Genomic DNA, 19,003 nt, shown 5'->3' with positions numbered 1-19,003 from the left:
TTCTATCCATCTGCTCCTCTGTGGCCCGTTTTCGTCTGTTATTCTCCATCTTACTGGGTCTCAGAGCCTATTTTTATCAGCCTTTTCTCCACTCAGATTCAGCTTACTTTATTTTTTTCATAATTTCAGTCTCCTTTATTTACTCCAATTCTGCTCATCCTTCTGTTCACACGAATATGAACCTTTCCCTCATCTCAGCATCAACTGCCTATGTTTTTATCCTGTGCTCATACCCTGTTTTCTCTGTGGCTCAATGTTGATTTATCAGATCTATTTTTACAAGGGGTTGTTTTGACCGCCCCGCCAGCTCTGTGTGCAGTGAGATCTACCACTTGTTGCTCTTTCATTGGACTCTCCCTCTCTCCCTCTGTGTAATAGTGTGGTTTGGGACCCCTGGTGTTACTCATGGGTACTGCAGCAATGGGTATATACTGCATGGGTTTGGTTCCGTCGTCACCAATAAAAACATGCCCACAAATGCACAGTTTGTCACAAACGTTGATTTCCACATAGTATATCGGTTCGCACCACACATTTGACATATTAAGATGGTCGCATAGTGTAAGTAGTTACACACACACACACACACCTCACTGCATCGAGTTGCGTCTCATTTTAGTGTGATTTTCCCCCCACGCTTCACTGGCATTTTGTGACCCCTCTCATTCCCCAAATCCCCCTTCCTACTGTATTTGTCCTCTCTGCATTGACCCAGTGTTGTGGTGTCACTGGTTTTGAACCCGTCAGTCATCTCTCTCGCTGTCCCCCATGGAGAGATGGGATCCCCCATCGCCATTATACTCTGCTTCATGTGTTTTATGTTGTGGTTTGTTTTCACTGTGTGCAGTTTGCCTGGTTAGATATCCTCATGTGAAAGCCTCTTATCTCACGTCACCCTTGCTCCTCTCCTCTTTCTTCTCTCCGTCTCCCCCCTCTCAGTGGATCGTATTGTGGGCCTGGATAAGGTTGCAGGGATGTCTGAGATGCCCGGTGCCTTTAAGACCCGTAAGGGCATGTTCCGCACGGTGGGCCAGCTTTACAAGGAGCAGCTGTCCAAGCTCATGGCCACTCTGAGGAACACCAACCCCAACTTCGTCCGCTGCATCATCCCCAACCACGAGAAGAAGGTACCAGTACATCAGCTCCGCCAGTGAAAACATCCTAACAATAGTTTCTCTCAAGATGCCGTTGAACACAGTACGCAACAGAGGCACCCACAGCGTATGCTAGTGGTGTTATCTTGGCAGCTTTGTTTTATTTACACATCTAAACATGTTCCCTTTCTTCCCTCCCCTACAGGCTGGTAAGCTCGACCCCCACCTGGTTCTGGACCAGCTGAGGTGTAATGGTGTTCTGGAGGGGATCCGTATCTGCAGACAGGGCTTCCCCAACCGTATCGTCTTCCAGGAGTTCAGACAGAGGTACTGTACTCACTCCCATTGGCTGTATACAAATGTCTATGTTCCCCAACTTAACCTCTTATTGTTGCATCATGCTGTGTATGTTGCTTTTAGTGAGTTGAGTCCAACTGATGATCCCATGTGTGTGTGTGTATATCTGTATATATCTATATCTATATATATCTTCTCTCTCTATAAGGTATGAGATCCTCACTCCCAACTCCATCCCCAAGGGCTTCATGGATGGCAAACAGGCCTGTGTGCTCATGGTAAGAGAAAAGCATTATTATCTTGTTCTAGAACCTTGTCACTCATTGAGAATGAAGAGATGAATATTGTCAGTTTAGCTGATTGTATACCTCACCCTCCTTCTGGCAGATCAAAAGCCTGGAGCTGGATCCCAACCTGTTCAGGATTGGTCAGAGTAAGGTGTTCTTCAGGGCTGGAGTGCTGGCTCACCTGGAGGAGGAGAGGGACATGAAGATCACTGACGTCATCATCAGCTTCCAGGCCTGGTGCAGAGGCTACGTGGCCCGCAAGTAAGGAGACCCCCTGACTATCATATGGCTGCAGTGGAAACGTTCTGATTCATGTCTTATAACTGTATTTAGAAGATACCAAAGTGTTTCTCGCTCTCTCTCCGCTTGCTCTGCAGGGCCTTTGCCAGGAGACAGCAGCAGCTGACCGCCATGAAGGTGATCCAGAGGAACTGTTCAGCCTACCTCAAACTCAGAAACTGGCAGTGGTGGAGACTCTTCACCAAGGTACACATTATACTTATGCTAATGTTGTTCCTATACAATGCTATTCGACTCAGCCAAACCCCCGGGGAATACTGGCGTGCAACTGCCTTTCTCCTCTGAACTGTCCCTGTCCCCCAGGTCAAGCCCCTGCTGCAGGTGAGCAGGCAGGAGGAGGAGATGCAGGCCAAAGACGATGAGCTGAGCAAGGTGAAGGAGAGGCAGGAGTATGCTGAGATACAGCTGCAGGAGATGGAGGTCAAACAGCACCAGGTAAGATTGAGGCCCTCTATCACTGAAACAGCCCTGAAGTGACATGTTCATCATTTTATAATGAAACAATAATTGCTCAAGCTAACTTGAAAATGCATTCATGAACCCATAACACCATATTGTGTCTGTCTCCCCCAGTTGAGTGCCGAGAAGCAGGCCCTGCAGGAGCAGCTGCAGGCTGAGACGGAGCTGTGTGCCGAGGCTGAGGAGATGAGAGCCCGTCTGGCCGCTAAGAAGCAGGAGCTGGAGGAGATCCTTCATGACCTGGAGGCCAGAGTGGAGGAGGAGGAGGAGAGAGCCACACATCTGCAGACAGAGAAGAAGAAGATGCAGCAGAACATCACGGTGAGGACGCACACACACACCAACACACACTTTGTGTGCAGCATGGCAGGTACACACTGTACTAACTCTTTCCCCTCGTGTGTGTATAGGACCTGGAGCAGCAGTTGGATGAGGAGGAGGCTGCCAGGCAGAGGCTGCAGCTGGAGAAGGTGACCACAGACTCCAAGCTGAAGAAGATCGAGGAGGACGTCATGGTTCTTGAAGACCAGAACAACAAGCTCATGAAGGTCCGTATACAACCAATGGGCAGACGGGTGTATGGATGGATAGAATTGTGATGTGAACTCCTGGTTGTGTGGTGGGTGTCCCACAGGAGAAAAAGCTAATGGAGGAGCGCATCTCTGAGTTCACCTCTAACCTGACTGAGGAGGAGGAGAAGTCCAAGAGCCTTCAGAAACTCAAGAACAAACACGAGGCCATGATCACTGACCTAGAGGGTAGGTGGAGCACACACACCATGTTGACCAAGTTGCTCTTATTTCCTCCTTAACACTCTCCTTCTCTATTAGACCGCCTGCGCAGGGAGGAGAAGGGCCGTCAGGAGCTGGAGAAGAACAGGCGTAAGCTGGAGGGAGACTCTACTGATCTCCTTGACCAGATAGCGGAGCTGCAGGCCCAGATCGCTGAGCTCCGCGCCCAGCTGGCTAAGAAGGAGGAGGAGCTACAGGCAGCCCTGGCCAGGTGGGATCTCTACAAGATCTCTGCAATCACATGCATACATAGTGGCTTTAGTGTGATGACTCTGTACATTGGATTTTCATGGCATAATGAATGTTATAACACCCTCCATTTTCCCTCTCCTCCCCTCAGGATTGAGGAGGAGGCAGCCCAGAAGAACTTGGCCCAAAAGAAGATCCGGGAGATGGAAGCCCAGCTGTCTGAGCTGCAGGAGGACCTGGAGCTAGAGAGGGCCGCGCGCACCAAGGCTGAGAAGAACCGCAGGGACCTGGGAGAGGAGCTGGAGGCCCTCAAGACTGAGCTGGAGGACACACTGGACTCCACCGCTGCCCAGCAAGAGCTCAGGTACTGACACCCGGTTTCAATGAAACTGCTTTATTGTGAAATAAGATGACACATAGTGGATGCTATTTAGATTCCTTCATGTTGACCTTCCAGAAACATTATTTCATGAGTTGATGACAATTCTCATAGACTCTGTTATTTTCCTTGTTTCCCAGTATTTAGCTTAGCGCACAATCTGACAATTTCCAATTCCCTCTTTCCTTCGTTTCTTTACTTCTGTCTGTCAGGACAAAGCGTGAGACTGAGGTGAACCAGCTGAAGAAGGTTCTAGAGGATGAAGCCAAGGTCCACGAGCAGCAGGTGGTGGAGATGCGACTGAAACATAGCCAGGCCTTCGACCAGCTCAACGAGCAACTGGAGCAGGCCAAGAGAGTGAGTGAGAGATGGATAGATATATTACACACCCGTCCTCAAGAATTCCTGTGTATTACAGTATCTGTACATGTGCTGACCACTGGTGTTCTGTCCCCCCTCCCCTAACAGAACAAGGTGTCGGTGGACAAGACTAAGCAGGCCCTGGAGAGTGAGCGTAACGAGCTGGCCATTGAGCTGCAGACCCTGATGCAGGGGAAGGGAGACTCTGAGCACCGCAGGAAGAAGGCTGAGAGCCAGGTCCAAGAGCTACAGGTCAAACATGGAGAGAGCGAGCGCCAGAGGATTGAGCTGGCAGAGAAAGTGGCCAAGATGCAGGTACAGTACCATTAATCTCCTTTCCGTTACGAGTTGGAGAATGTGGCCTGTACACTAGCTGTAAGGCCCATGTTGATGAATATTTTGGTTCTTGTGTTCCTCCCCAGGCTGAGTTGGAGACTGTCAATGGCTTGCTCAGTGAGGTGGAGGGTAAGTCCATCAAAGCGTCCAAGGACTGCTCTGCTGTGGAGTCTCAGATGCAGGATGTGCAGGTACAGTACTCCATAGACTACAACAGATCCAAGTATTCAATATTGTACTAGTTTTGTCATGGTTATCTGTAAAAGCTGCTATAACTGTGCCGGTCTTTCTCTTCTACCTACAGGAGCTGCTCCAGGAGGAGACTCGTCAGAAGCTGTCCATGGGTACTCGTCTGCGTCAGCTGGAGGATGAACAGAACACTCTGAGAGAACAGCTGGAGGAGGAGGAGGAGGGCAAGAGGAACGTGGAGAAGCAGCTGCTCACCGTGCAGGCTCAGGTACACACACTTACAGCAACATACACCTTAAAATTGGATTGATGTAAATGTGCTCTTAGAATGTTTTTGTTCAACACATCATTAGAACCATGAACTGCACCACAGAATGTTTGAGTGACTGGCGGTGTCCCCCTATAGCTGGCAGAGATTAAGAAGAAGTCTGAGCAGGAGGCGGGCTGTCTGGAGAACGCGGAGGAGGGGAAGAAGAGGCTGCAGAGGGACCTGGAGGGGCTCAGCCAGCGGATGGAGGAGAAGTGCAGTGCATTTGAGAAACTGGACAAGACCAAGACTCGTCTGCAGCAGGAGCTGGACGACATGGTGGTGGACCAAGACCACCTCAGACAGATCGTAACCAACCTGGAGAAGAAGCAGAAGAAGTTCGACCAGGTTAGTAGTAACACTAGCTAGGTTTCCATCCAATTGGTGACAGATTTTCATGCAAATATTCAAAAATCTGCATAAAAACAATATATGCATTTTACCAGCAGAGATGTTTCCATCAAATTGAGTTGTTGTGAATAAAAGGCTGCACGTGATGACGTAGTGCACATAAAAATAACTTTTGTGGGTAAATTCCCATGTACCGAGGGGGAAAAAATAAAGTTACGTTAAATGGGTTTCCATGGGATTTTCAACTAATGGTTTTGTCCTCATTTTTTGGGGGGCGTTCTATAACGAATGTGCCCGCTCTGGCCTTGATACATGCGCTTTAGCCAACAGCTTGCAGATACAGTGCTGGTAAGCTACCTACAAAAGGTTATTATGGACAGAATTAAGATTTTTATTTGTTAAATGGCAGCCAAGCATCGACCATGTCACCAGAATAAGAGTAAGACCCTCAATATTTATTGGAAAGTAGCAACAAGCTCATTACTGTGCTCTTTAACCACCCTAGTAAACTGTATGCTTTCCTTGGTCGTAGTGGGAGGACCACATGTCATCGCGTTACTCCAAGTTCACTTCGATATGATGGTTACTATATCAATATTTGTGTATAAAGGCGTTTCACCATTTCTCGCGTAATTCATTTTAGACACAAAAGGGTCACATCTTGTCTAGTATATTTTGAGTTGACAGATTTCCATCAGGCCTGTTTATTTTATTTTTTTACTAGACATGTACTTTACTTGCATCAAGGTTCTAGTAAACCTGGTTACTGTCCACAATTAATTCACTCAAACTGGGGGGGTAAATTACTTGGAAGGGTTGATTCTGAAGATCCATAACTATTAGGGATAAATGTCTTGAAGTATAGTATGACATTCCTCCATTTTACTTCTAGATGTTGGCTGAGGAGAAGACCATCTCATGCCGCTATGCTGAGGAGAGGGACAAGGCTGAGGCTGAGGCCAGGGAAAAGGAGACCCGGGCCCTGGCTCTGACCCGCCAGCTGGAATCCCTCATTGACATGAAGGACGAGACGGACCGTGCCAACAAGCTGCTCCGCGCTGAGATGGAGGACCTGGTCTCCTCCAAGGACGACGTCGGCAAGAGTGTAAGACAGCCTAGTGTCACTTTTTTGGGGGGGGGGTTGAATTGTTCTAGGTAGAAATCAATTCAAATCCTCTGTTTAAATACTGATCCCAAAGTCCTATTTCTCATCACAATCTCTACTATTCTCCTTCAGGTACACGAGCTGGAGAAGTCCAAGCGTGGCATGGAGCAGCAGCTGGAGGAGATGAGAACTCAGCTGGAGGAGCTGGAGGACGAGCTGCAGGCCACGGAGGACGCCAAGCTGCGTCTGGAGGTCAACATGCAGGCCATGAAGGCCCAATATGAGAGAGACCTGGCAGGACGAGATGAGATGGGCGAGGAGAAGAAGAGACAGCTGGTCAAACAGGTACACTAGTAGCTACAGGTTTGACTTTGTAGATAGTGGTTCCTTACTGTGTTATTAGTCCAGTGATTGAAAGCTTGAATCTCTCTGGTCCTCAGGTGCGGGAGATGGAGTTGGAGTTGGAGGATGAGAGGAAGCAGCGCTCTGTTGCCGTGGCAGCCCGTAAGAAGCTGGAGCTGGACCTGAAGGAGCTGGAGGCAGCCATCGACATGGCCAACAAGAACCGTGATGAGGCCCTCAAACAGCTTAAGAAGCTCCAGGTAACAACCAATTACATTATCACCAGCTTCTGACTAGTATGTTTTTATACCATGACCACGTTCTATTCCAATCAAGATGCATGCAGATGGTGGATAGTTTGCTAGAAATATGCTTTGAACCTCTCCCTCTCCACCAGGCCCAGATGAAGGAGCTGCTAAGGGAGCTGGAGGACACTCGTATGTCCAGAGACGAGATCATGGCCCAGGCCAAGGAGAACGAGAAGAAGCTCAAGAGCATGGAGGCCGACATGATCCAGATGACAGAGGTCAGTCTGCGCTGCTGCTGCCCCTCACCTGACCATCTCACACTAGTCTCTCGTTTTATTCTCACCTGACACCTCGCCCTCCCAAACAATACAAAACTTACTTGTAACTCTTTATAAATCCTACTGTGAGAAACTTTATTTGCACATAACTCAAACTTTTGCACAAATCCTCCACTGAAATCATGATTGTCAAATCAAAGTTTATTTGTCACGTGCGCTGAATACAACAGGTGTAGACCTTACAGTGAAATGCTTACTTACAGGCTCTAACCAATAGTGCAAAAAAAGGTATTAGGTGAACAATGGGTAGGTAAAGAAATAAAACAGTAAAAAGACATGCTATGAAAGTAGCGAGGCTACATACAGACACCGGTTAGTCAGGCTGATGTGGAAAGGTAGGTATGAGAGCTTATCTCAAGTTAGGATTTGGCCCACGCACATGCTTTGGTTCTCACCCCCCCCCCCCCCCCCTCCAGGAGCTGGCTTCTGCAGAGCGTGTAAAGAGACAGGCCCAGCAAGAGAGAGACGAGCTGCAGGATGAGATCAACAACCAGGCTGCCAAGAAGTAGGAACCATTTTCATATTCTCTCATAACCTACTGTTTTATCTCTGCTTCTAATGACCCAAATGTCTATCCCTTGCTCTCTTATCGCATCCTTTCTTTCCCACCTTTCCTCTTCCCCTCAGTGCTCTGATTGCGGAGGAGAAAAGGAGACTGGAGGCTCGTATCGCACAGCTGGAGGAGGAGCTGGAGGAGGAGCAGTGTAACACTGAGCTGGTCAACGATAGGCTGAAGAGAGCTCTGCTGCAGGTAGGACATCCAAGGACGGCAATTGACTTTCATGCCCCATGTGTACAGACTGGGATAGTGTACTTCTAATGATAAGGTGGGTCAGGCAGTTTAACCCCCTGTCTCTGTCAGACTGACCAGATGACTGTGGAGCTGACGGCAGAGCGCAGTACCTCCCAGCGCCTGGAGGGGGCCCGCTCCCAGCTGGAGCGCCAGAACAAGGAGCTGAAGCTGAAGCTGCAGGAGCTGGAGGGAACCGTCAAGTCCAAGTACAAGGCCACTATTGCCGCCCTGGAGGCCAAGATCGCCCAGCTGGAGGAGCAGGTGGACATCGAGACCAGGTGAGTGGGTCTGAGCCTGACCTTAGACCACCTGATCCTCATTCAGATGCAACAAAAATAACTGAAATTGCAGCATGGGTGAGATCAGATGGTGAAAATCCCACAAGCCATGGAGAAGTTAAGAAGTTTCAGCCTGTCCATGTGACCCAGATGTATGTTTCCACAGAGAGAGGCAGCAGGCGTCCAAGCTGGTGCGCCGCACAGAGAAGAAGCTAAAGGAGGTCGTCCTCGCGGTGGACGACGAGAGACGCAACACAGAGCAGTACAAAGACCAGGTCAGGGCTCGGAAAACAAGTTTCAACACAAGCCCAACAGCTTTACACCTGCAAACTTAGTCTCTATTTTGAATATATGTGAATGATTTAATGGAGTACATTTATGTAAAGCTTTCACACTACATCTCTTTGTACTTTACATTGTCTTGGAACACACCCTATCCACCACCTATATGTAGCATCCACCTTGGTACTTGATGCGCGTGTGTGTGTGTGTACGCAGTCGGACAAGCTGAACTCTCGTATGAAGCAGCTGAAGAGGCAGCTTGAGGAGTCTGAGGAGGAGGCCCAGAGAGCCAACGCCAACCGCAGGAAACTGCAAAGGGAGCTGGAGGACGCCACCGAGTCAGCCGACGCCATGAACCGCGAGGTCAGCACCCTCAAGAGCAAGCTCAGGTACGTACACCTCCATCACCCAACCGGACTAAATGCTGATGCACTGACTTGGTTGTAAATGAAGCCGTCTGTACTAGCACCCTACACAGCATACTTGCATTTACAATGTATGTTTCAATCACATTCCCTCTGCTACATTACTGATCATATATCCTCAGAGGGCCTCCATTTTTTAACATTTTTTTGGGGCCCTCTAGGACTCTCTTCCATGGTATGTGCTGTGCCCTTGTCACGATCTCTCTGCCCTAATCACTGATCTCTACCGTCTCTGTTCCAGGCGTGGGGACCTCCCCTTCACCATGCGCCGCATTGTCAGCCGCGCAGGCATTGAGAGTGACGAGGAGAGCGAGCCCAAGAGCGAGACCCCTGAGCCCAAGCCTGAATGAACAGCCACAGTGTTCCCTGCTGTCCGTAGGATTGAACTGCAACAGTCATACAACACACACAAACCAACACATACCACTTAAAGTAACGCATGCACTTAGAGGGACACAAACATCATGATACTGTATGATTTTAGAGGCAGTAAATATACTTCACAGCCAAACCTGTGTCTCTTTAATCGGAGACTTGACAATCTATGTACACTTATATTCCATACAAGCCAATACAACAGTACTTCAGACAATCACCATACTGACATAACTCATACAAACTTGTGGGCCAAATTTTTTTTTCTCCTGCTTCATTCTCTGGGAAAAAAATGAATGATATTTTTGTAAGGAAACATTCCATTAGAAATAGTCTTTTTTTTGGGATCTTTTTCTAACTGAAACAAGAACGAATGAAATGAATATAAATAAATGAAGAAGGATTACTCGAAAGGGGACCAAAGTAATATCGCTATCTATAGATTTGTATTTTATGCTAAAGTTTTTATAATGGTTAAGTATGAAAGTACTACACGTCTATTATGGCTCTCGCTCGCTCTCACCTCAGTTTATAATGGAGGTTTATGTGCTCAATTGTACCGTATTAATTTAGCTGCGGATAGTACTTAAAACATGAATATGCTTTTGGGCTTAAGAAAACGATACATCTATAGACACACACAAAGCGCACACACAGAATTAGAGAAACGCACTCATGTACAAACATTTTGATTTGTGCTGATTTGTCTTATTTTTGCACTGAGATGTATGACTGGATTAGAAATGATAGACCACTGCATCGGTGCATTAAATTGAAGACATTGATAGACAGCAGATGCACCTCAAACAAGAAAAGACAAATTCAGAGTAACTGCAGGCTCATGTATTCATGCCAACACACACTAAAGCCTTACAGTCAAATTCTACTGTTCAAGGTTGTTTTTTCCTTGATCCACGTATTGATTTTTTTTATATGCATTTCTTTACTACTATCAATGTTTTTATTGATGCGCAGGGTCGACGGTTACGGGGTGGTGGGCTAGTTTATTACTCACGACACGCTGTAGTCTCAGAGCACTGCTTGGTGGGGTATAGGGGTGGTTGAACAGAATAAAGCATGTTGTTGGGATGAGTGGGACGTTGTTACATTTTTGCAGCGCCGTGGTCTAACACATCACATGATATCCTGATGGCATGTTTTTACTTTCTCTGACAGGAAGATGACTCCCTGTTGAAATGCCTGGCCAGGTGTTAATCCCATGTATTTAAGGGATGGGGTGAGGTAGATGAGTGAAGGTGCTTTAGGTCTGGGTGAACTGACCCCTGCAGGCTGTGCTCAGGGTTGCCTTCTTTGCTCACACTGCTGGGAAGTGAGAGGAATTTGTTATTTTTAATGATGGATAACAGACAAAGGATCACTCTCTCGCATTTGGAAGCAAAAAAGAAAAGAATAAAAAGTTATCTCAATTTTGTACTGTTAATTTTCTCTGCGGCTCTGACAAAATGAAATCTTGATGAGTTGTGAATTGTTGGTATTATTGCAATAAAGATGGCTTTCTAAACTGCAACCATTGACTCCTGAGGATTTTTGTCTATTAAAGGGGCAATCAGCAGTTGCTACATTAAAAAAAAAACATTTATTTTACCTATTTATTCTTTAAGAATGTAACTTACGAATTCCTTATGAACTTAGTTCAAAGTAAATGTAAACAAAAAATGGCCTCGAAACATGGTTAAAACTAAAAATGTATCATGGATGGTCAGTCCTTGAATCCGTAGCTTTGTCTATGAATTTGAGTGGTTACATTCCTCCAGCCCCATCCCTCAGCTGTTTACTGAAACGGGCTGGGATTTCGCGTTAATGTTTCTACTGCTGATTGCAGCTTTAAACTGGCAATACACTAGACTATCTGATCTAGTATTATCTTGTAGTCTTTAGTTTTTAGCATCGTGATCTCAGACATGACCACAAGAGGACAGTCATGAATCTGAACAAATCCAAATTGATATGGTTCCCCAGGACAAACGGCATAATAATGAAGCAAGTTTAAACCGGTTTAAACAGAATATTGGACACAAGGATGGACAGATTTAGGTGAGAACTGAATGTCGTTTTTATATTGTACAATATTTCAGCGAATGGCCTTTGCTTGTTAATCATTGTTGAATCAAATAATTACAGATGCCTGTTTCTGTTGATTACATCTTTTGTCCACTCTCCAGTTCAATGCTCTGCCCTATGCATTTATAAATGTGAGTTTCTATTCTCATTGTGCACGTTTTGTAACTAGACTTCGGGTTGTGTTCTCATTCTAATTTAATTGAAATGGTATTAGACGTACAATTTTCGGTAAATGTTTTGTTGGATTGGGAAACGCTTCTGACAACTGTCTGGTTCATGATTGTTAAGGTTTTGTATTAGAGCTTCCTAGTCGTTGATTCTGGTACTTTCAAATTGGAAACTCAGAGCTCATGTTTCCTAGTTCCGACTAGCACGAGAACGAGGCATTAACTCCTAAATTATTTCGTGGGAATCCTGAGATGCATATGGTTCCAAAGATCACTGTAGGCCTCTGTTTATCATGATTGAAAATGATCCAGTGTGAGACCTGTGATAAAGGTTGCTCATATTTGTTAAAATTAACGTATGTTTAACTACCTTGAATGTTTGTCGACATGTACATTCGAGGTTGACATGGGAGTGCAAATTCATTCCTGTACTGTCCTGATTCTGCAACAGTTCCTATAACCCCGGATCATAATCACTCCTGTCCAGTGCTAAAATTTAGCTGAATGAGAGTGCAACCAGTCATTTAGTGATGTCTGTGTTACATTAACAAAAGTCATTCATTGTATTAATCTGTTTCAATGTATATAATGTGTGCTGAGTCACTTTGACTCTCTCACAAAATCAGTCACATAGATGTATGCCGATTGAGATGTCTGTCAGTACCCATTTAAAGTAATGTCTTGAAATGACAGAACATATTCCATAAAACATGTATATCAAGATTTAAGGGTCTGGAGTCTGGACACATTATTAAACCCAGTCCTGGACTAAAAAGCACTTTAAAACTTAATTTGGCCACCTGTGCCTCAAAGTATTGAGAGCATGATGCTTCAGGGCCCTCCTCCACATAGACACGCATGTTCACACCACACACACAGATGTGCACACACATACTCATGAGAAACATGTGCAGCGTGATCAGGGTGTATGTAATGCTAATGTGCTGGGTGGTGATCTTTGATTAGTTAATAAGTAACTGTGTGTCTTAAATGGGAACCATAGTGTGAGTCAGATGATTCCTACATTGGGTCTGTGCTGTGGTGAGCACAGCCCCTCAGTGGATCAGTCAGAGGCAGTGCAGCTCTCCAGTATCTGCCGTAAGGGACACACTGTATCAACATTGCAAAACACCCGTGCTGTAAGTCACAGCCTGTAACATTCTATATCAGTTTTGAAAGGTTATTCTGTCTTATGTAATGGATTGCGCAGCTGAAATGCCCATTCATGAAATCTTCATCTTCTCTGTAATCTCTTGTGCAGGAGCGTTTGGAAAAGTTGAATGGACAGTGGCAGAGTAAGGACTGAGAAAGTGATAAGAAAAGAGGATTTTGATCATACAAGGACAACATTATTGGATTGGAATTTCTTCTCAACTTTCAAAATAACCATGGAACTGTCTCTGGTGAGTGGGATTTTTTATACATCATTTAGTATTTGATCCATAGTGAAAGTCTGAATGACAATAATTCTAGAGTAACTTCAGTGACTGTTGTACATGTACTGTGAATAGCTGAGTATGTTTTATTGATGTGGTTTCATTGGTCTAAGGGCTTGGATTATAATATTTAATATCTCAGTTAAGATTTCACATGCATTTTATGTCAGGCTGTGATTTTGGATCAGGGTACCCAGGCCTACTTTCTCAATCCAGCCCCTATGTTAATCGCAGTACCATCCTGTGACATAGTTGATTGACCCAGTTGTCCTTACCCCTCCTCTAACTTGCTGGAAGTTTCAGGCCACTTTCATACTATGCACTTTCTCAGGCTGTTCTAGAATATTCAATGTTTTCTGTGTTTACAAGTTCTCTATTATCCTCTGCCTGAAGTAGGTCAAACTCCCGGGTGCCACCTTAAATCTTCATAGACATGCCAAACAAGTGAGCAAGGCTTTGCCAAGCCTCCACTGTGCCAACACTGCCATTGGTCAACAAGCACTGTTGGTGGGCTGTTGCCATAGCACCCTCAATAAGGGAGGGGCAGGGACATGTTGAGAAAGTGTGGGTTTCAAGTCCCAGTGAAGTAGTACAGGTTGTCAATGTCACATCACAGTACAGGAACTACCAAGTAATTTACCAGAGCTGAGGACATTGAAATGTACTAGAATTCATGCCAAGTGATAAGGAAATAAAAACACTTTTACACATAAGTATTAGTTCTAGAGCAGCACATACGCTCTAGAATGTAAACCGTGATAAGTTGTTTTATGGAAGCCAGAACATACAAAACATGCGCATGCGCTCACACACACACACTGACATTTACAATGTATGACGCATGGCATTTTGCAGAGATGTGCATTAGCTGGAAGCAGAAAGATGAGGGGTAGAGTAGGAGAAGCAGCATTGAGAGGTTGTGTGTGAGAGAGAGTGAAAACATACCCAGTGGATTAAGCTGCTTTGTGAAGGGAAACTGAGGAAAGCTTATAGAGAAGTGAAGAGAGGGATGGAGGCTTTTGCCCTGACAACCCACCACAGTTCATAACAGCTTAGCCAGAGAGGGGAAGAAAACAGGGACAAATGCAGGAAAAACAGGATCAGCCACTGAAAAGTAGCCCGGGGAAGGTAGGGATGTGGGCTGTAGGAGGGATGTGTGTGTTGTTTTGTATATTGTGTGTGTGGTGTCTTATTTCTTTGTCTGTAATGACAGAATGTGAAGATTGGAGTGACTGGGTATGGTGTATATGATGCATTTTCTGCAGCCATCCAGTTCTTTGTTAATGTTTGTGTTGGCAGATTGTTTAGAGAACTAAGCATGCCAATTATGATAATGCATTATAACACATACCTGATGTAGGGTGACACTTGCAGGGTGGGGAATAGTGTCTGTGTTCATGGGTTGGTGCATCTTAGTTTTTCAATGGAGAGTCCTTTGCCCTGTTGCCTGTTCTCTTCGTGGTCCCATGTTAATTTACACACAATTTTTCAATCATTGCTTTGTGTTGTAATCACTCATATTCTTGAGTCTGAATGTTTGTTTTTACTACTTGTGTGGGTATTTATGTAATGTGAATTACTGTAGCAAGTGTATGTGCATTTGTCCTATTTCCCAGGACCCACTCTGCCTGGTGCTTTCCATCGTAAACAGTCATAAGGCCCATCATGCTTTGGGCTCTCACTGAAGAGCGCTCTACCGTGACTGGTGTGTGATCGATGTTATCACTCTCCCTTCCTCCCCTCTCTGCTTGTCTCTCCCTTTAGGCTCACCCGGCTCTCAAAGCCTTTATGTGTGGCTCTCTCAGTGGAACATGCTCCACCCTGCTCTTCCAGCCTCTGGACCTGGTCAAGACCCGCCTGCAGACCCTTCACAGCAACATGCAGCCTGGGTGAGTAGCCCAGTCAGCTGGCTCAGTCAATACCTCTACAGCGTAGTCCACACACTTCCACATAGTAATCAGGTGAGGTTACGTTTGCAGTAAGTTTTCTGGCTCTAGATTACAGTCTTGTCCTAGACCATGAGACCCACTAGCATTGCATTACTCTATAGACTTGCCTCATTGACTAAGCAATATTGTAGATTGTAGATCTGAACATTGAGAGTCCAAAGAGTCATAAAACTCACGCTGGTTCCACATGGCCTGCATGCTAGTAACAACGCAATGTCACGTCAGCTATTTTGAAATGAAGCGTAGTTGCAACACACTTAAAAATAACTTTTGGGTCGTTTCATAGGACAGTGTGTTAATACGGCTTTCTCTCTCTCTTACGCTCTTTCAGTTCAGCAAGAGTGGGGATGGTGACTGTGTTCTTAAGTGTTGTACGGACAGAGAAGCTCATAGGACTTTGGAAGGGGGTCTCACCAGTAAGTTGGCCTCTCTTTATGATCAGTAATATAAATAGAAACACATCAATTGTGTTGAATCTGTGTGTTGAGTAATTGACTCTGACAGCATGTCTGCTCTGCTTCCTCCTCCAGTCATTTGTGCGGACCATCCCCGGCGTAGGGATCTACTTCAGCACCTACTACTCTCTGAAGCAGCACTACTTCCTGGAGCAGGGCCCCGGGGCCATGGAGTCTGTGCTGCTTGGAGCTGGGGCCAGGACTGTGGCAGGGGTCTGCATGCTGCCTGTCACTGTCATTAAAACTCGCTTTGAGGTATGTTCAGGTAGAGAGACAGAGGGAGGGGCAGGAAGGAAAAGATAAATACTTTTCTATATACTGTATGATTACAGTGACTACATGAGTACTGTTTAATGTGTGGGTGTTTACTGTAGTGTCTGTTGTTGTTTCAGAGTGGCAGGTATAACTATGTGAGCGTGGCAGGGGCTTTGCGCAGTGTGTGTCAAACAGAGGGACCCAGAGCTCTGTTCTCAGGGCTGACCGCCACCCTCCTCAGAGATGCTCCCTTCTCAGGCCTCTATGTCATGTTCTACAGCCAGGGCAAGAACACTCTGCCACAGGGTCTGTATCAGGACACCGGACACACACCACACTAATGCTCAACACTAGTATTTGTTTCACTAGTGTGCGATCACTTTGAAGTGTCAGTATGGGGACGCCGATGACATAAACATAGAGCAGTAGTATTGGTTACACTAGTAGCCACATTTGATAACTTTGACGTGTCTGTCTCAATGTTAATTGTTTGGTGTGGAGTGGAATTTATAGTGTCTCTCTGTTTCTTCCTCCCAGAGATAAGCGCGTCTCCCTACGCGCCCCTGGCTAACTTCAGCTGTGGGATTCTGGCCGGGGTCCTGGCTTCCCTGGTCACCCAGCCAGCTGACGTGGTCAAAACCCACGTCCAAGTCAGCCCACATCTGTACAAGAGGACTGCAGACGCTGTGCGATACATTTACAATGTAACTATCTCTCTGGGTGTTTTATTGAACACAGCGTTGTTACTATGCTTAGGGCAATAGCACTGTTATAATATACTGACATTGTTCTTATGTGGGTCAGGCTAAACTGTTGTCTGTATGTGTTTATATACTTACCTCTAGCCTGCACACAGTGTCACACTCTGTAATAAAACATATGGGTTGATTAATAGTAGTTGACATGTGCCATTCTTTCTCGCCGTCTCTCAGGAGCACGGGTTTCCTGGGTTCTTCCGGGGTGGGGTGCCACGTTCTCTGAGGAGAACGATGATTGCTGCCATGGCATGGACGGTGTATGAACAGCTGATGGCCCGCATGGGCCTCAAGTCCTGAGGAGGGATGACACAAAAGAGGGATGACAAGAAGAAGGGGTGACAAGTCCTGAAGAGAGAGAATGAAATGAGGAACGTGTGTGGACCGAGGAAGAAAGTGAAAGTCAAGTCACCGAGGACAAACCATTACAGTGAGGAGTGCCCTGGAAGGCACTGCTGTGTTTGTGTCTTAAGACTGCCTAGTTGTGAGAGGGTGCCAATGGACTTCTTCACTGACATACAGTATTCTGCCATAACATTATTAACACATTGCAAAGATATGATACCTCAAGGACTGGTATCCATACTTTGACAGAAAGATGGGGACTAGTAGTTTTATTAAAATGTCTGTATATTTGAATGGATTGCAATGGTTTTGCATTGCACAATATTGTCTGTCTTCATTGTATGTGAGGCTACACCAAACAAGACTTTAATTTAATTATTCTACTGGGCTACTTTCAAAATTCTATATTGCACTATAAGTCCCTAACTAGCTACTGGACTCCCAGCCACACTGACTGTTTAAGCTACTCCAGGCTTTAGATATATATCCCACTGTAGAATTCTACAATGTTAGGTACAGTTGAAGTCGGAAGTTTACATACACTTAGGTTGGAGTCATTAAAACTAGTTTTTCAACCACTCCACAAATTTCTTGTTAACAAACTATAGTTTTGGCAAGTCGGTTAGAACATCTTCTTTGTGCATGACACAAGTAATTTTTCCAACAATTGTTTACAGAGATTATTTCACTTATAATTCATTGTATCACAATTCCAGTGGGTCAGAAGTTTACATACAATAATTGTGCCTTTATACAGCTTGGAAAATTCCAGAAAATGATGTCATGGCTTTAGAAGCTTCTGATAGGCTTATTGACATCATTTGAGTCAATTTGAGGTGTACCTGTGGATGTATTTCAAGGCCTACCTTCAAACTCAGTGCCTCTTTGCTTGACATCATGGGAAAATCAAAAGAAATCAGCCAAGACCTCAAAAAAACAATTGTAGACCTCCACAAGTGTGGTTCATCCTTGGGAGCAATTTCCAAACGCCTGAAGGTACCACGTTCATCTGTACAAACAATAGTACGCAAGTATAAATACCATGGGACCACGCAGCCGTCATACCGCTCAAGAAGGAGACGTGTTCTGTCTCCTAGAGATGAACGTACTTTGGTGCGAAAAGTGCAAATCAATCCCAGAACAACAGCAAAGGACCTTGAGAAGATGCTGGAGGAAACGGGTACAAAAGTAACTATATCCACAGTAAAACGAGTCCTATATCAACATAACCTGAAAGGCCGCTCAGCAAGGAAGAAGCCACTGCTCCAATACCGCCATAAAAATGCCTGACTATGGTTTGCAACTGCACATGGGGACAAAGATCGTACTTTTTGGGGAAATGTCCTCCGTTTTGATGAAACAAAAATAGAACTGTTTGGCTTAATGACCATCGTTATGTTTGGAGGAAGAAGGGGGAGGCTTGCAAGCCGAAGAACACCATCCCAACCGTGAAGCACGGGGGTGGCAGCATCATATTGTGGGGGTGCTTTGCTGCAGGAGGGACTAGTGCACTTCACAAAATAGATGGCATGAGACAGGAAAATGATGTGGATATATTGAAGCAACATCTCAAGACATCAGTCTAGAAGTTAAAGCTTGGTCGCAAATGGGTCTTCCAAATGGACAATGACCCCAAGCATACTTCCAACGTTGTGGCAAAATGGCTTAAGGACAACAAAGTCAAGGTAATGGAGTGGCCATCACAAAGCCCTGACCTCAGACCTATAGAACATTTGTGGGCAGAACTGAGAAAGCGTGTGTGAGCAAGGAGGCCTAGAAACCTGACTCAGTTACACCAGCTCTGTCAGGAAGAATGGGCCAAAATTCACCCAACTTATTGTGGGAAGCATGTGGAAGGCTACCTGAAACATTTGACCGAAGTTAAACAATTTAAAGGCAATGCTACCAAATACTAATTGAGTGTATGTAAACTAATGACCCACTAGGAATGTGATGAAAAAAATAAGGAGGGCAACAACCCAGCAGCAGGACCGCTACCTCCGCCTTTGTGCAAGGAGGAGCAGGAGGAGCACT

At 45.5% G+C, this 19,003-nt stretch overlaps 2 protein-coding genes across 4 annotated transcripts in view; both read left to right on the top strand.

The window, feature by feature from the left end:
* Positions 1-11,053, top strand: part of LOC100380669 (myosin, heavy chain 9, non-muscle) — a 32,465-nt gene extending 21,412 nt beyond the window's left edge. For both annotated transcript variants that reach the window (XM_014203578.2, XM_014203577.2), the window contains 26 exons: positions 940-1,127; positions 1,300-1,421; positions 1,600-1,669; positions 1,779-1,939; positions 2,056-2,164; positions 2,282-2,413; positions 2,552-2,758; positions 2,848-2,985; positions 3,072-3,195; positions 3,268-3,439; positions 3,569-3,781; positions 4,009-4,153; positions 4,265-4,471; positions 4,579-4,683; positions 4,797-4,949; positions 5,088-5,336; positions 6,232-6,444; positions 6,577-6,789; positions 6,885-7,046; positions 7,184-7,312; positions 7,789-7,877; positions 8,000-8,123; positions 8,235-8,443; positions 8,610-8,718; positions 8,942-9,114; positions 9,392-11,053. In XM_014203578.2, coding sequence (XP_014059053.1) covers positions 940-1,127; positions 1,300-1,421; positions 1,600-1,669; positions 1,779-1,939; positions 2,056-2,164; positions 2,282-2,413; positions 2,552-2,758; positions 2,848-2,985; positions 3,072-3,195; positions 3,268-3,439; positions 3,569-3,781; positions 4,009-4,153; positions 4,265-4,471; positions 4,579-4,683; positions 4,797-4,949; positions 5,088-5,336; positions 6,232-6,444; positions 6,577-6,789; positions 6,885-7,046; positions 7,184-7,312; positions 7,789-7,877; positions 8,000-8,123; positions 8,235-8,443; positions 8,610-8,718; positions 8,942-9,114; positions 9,392-9,500 — 4,025 coding nt within the window. In that variant the 3' untranslated portion in view covers positions 9,501-11,053. The remainder of the gene's footprint in view (positions 1-939; positions 1,128-1,299; positions 1,422-1,599; positions 1,670-1,778; positions 1,940-2,055; positions 2,165-2,281; positions 2,414-2,551; positions 2,759-2,847; positions 2,986-3,071; positions 3,196-3,267; positions 3,440-3,568; positions 3,782-4,008; positions 4,154-4,264; positions 4,472-4,578; positions 4,684-4,796; positions 4,950-5,087; positions 5,337-6,231; positions 6,445-6,576; positions 6,790-6,884; positions 7,047-7,183; positions 7,313-7,788; positions 7,878-7,999; positions 8,124-8,234; positions 8,444-8,609; positions 8,719-8,941; positions 9,115-9,391) is intronic.
* Positions 11,054-11,331: 278 nt separating this feature from the next.
* Positions 11,332-17,263, top strand: LOC106607031 (mitochondrial glycine transporter B). Of its 2 annotated transcripts, none has more exons than XM_014203579.2 (8): positions 11,332-11,580; positions 13,036-13,177; positions 14,975-15,099; positions 15,491-15,575; positions 15,690-15,869; positions 16,007-16,175; positions 16,407-16,573; positions 16,802-17,263. In XM_014203579.2, exons 2-8 carry the CDS (start codon positions 13,055-13,057, stop codon positions 16,922-16,924), a joined length of 972 nt encoding a protein of 323 aa, XP_014059054.2. In that variant the 5' UTR covers positions 11,332-11,580; positions 13,036-13,054; the 3' UTR covers positions 16,925-17,263. The 2 variants fall into 2 exon arrangements, with proteins under 2 accessions (XP_014059054.2, XP_014059055.2); XM_014203580.2 differs by lacking the exon at positions 11,332-11,580 and adding an exon at positions 11,627-12,913.
* Positions 17,264-19,003: the final 1,740 nt, after the last annotated feature.

This window comes from Salmo salar, chromosome ssa06 (assembly GCF_905237065.1).
Source record: "Salmo salar chromosome ssa06, Ssal_v3.1, whole genome shotgun sequence".
Lineage (NCBI taxonomy): Eukaryota > Metazoa > Chordata > Actinopteri > Salmoniformes > Salmonidae > Salmo > Salmo salar.
This window is presented reverse-complemented; position numbering and strand designations above follow the sequence as displayed.

Coding starts and splice junctions, on each gene's coding strand:
- LOC106607031 (XM_014203579.2), top strand. CDS start 13,055: ATGGACAGTGGCAGAGTAAGGACTGAGAAAGTGATAAGAAAAGAGGAT. Junction 15,100..15,490: donor CACAGCAACATGCAGCCTGG/GTGAGTAGCCCA, acceptor ACGCTCTTTCAG/TTCAGCAAGAGTGGGGATGG. Junction 15,870..16,006: donor TCATTAAAACTCGCTTTGAG/GTATGTTCAGGT, acceptor TTGTTGTTTCAG/AGTGGCAGGTATAACTATGT.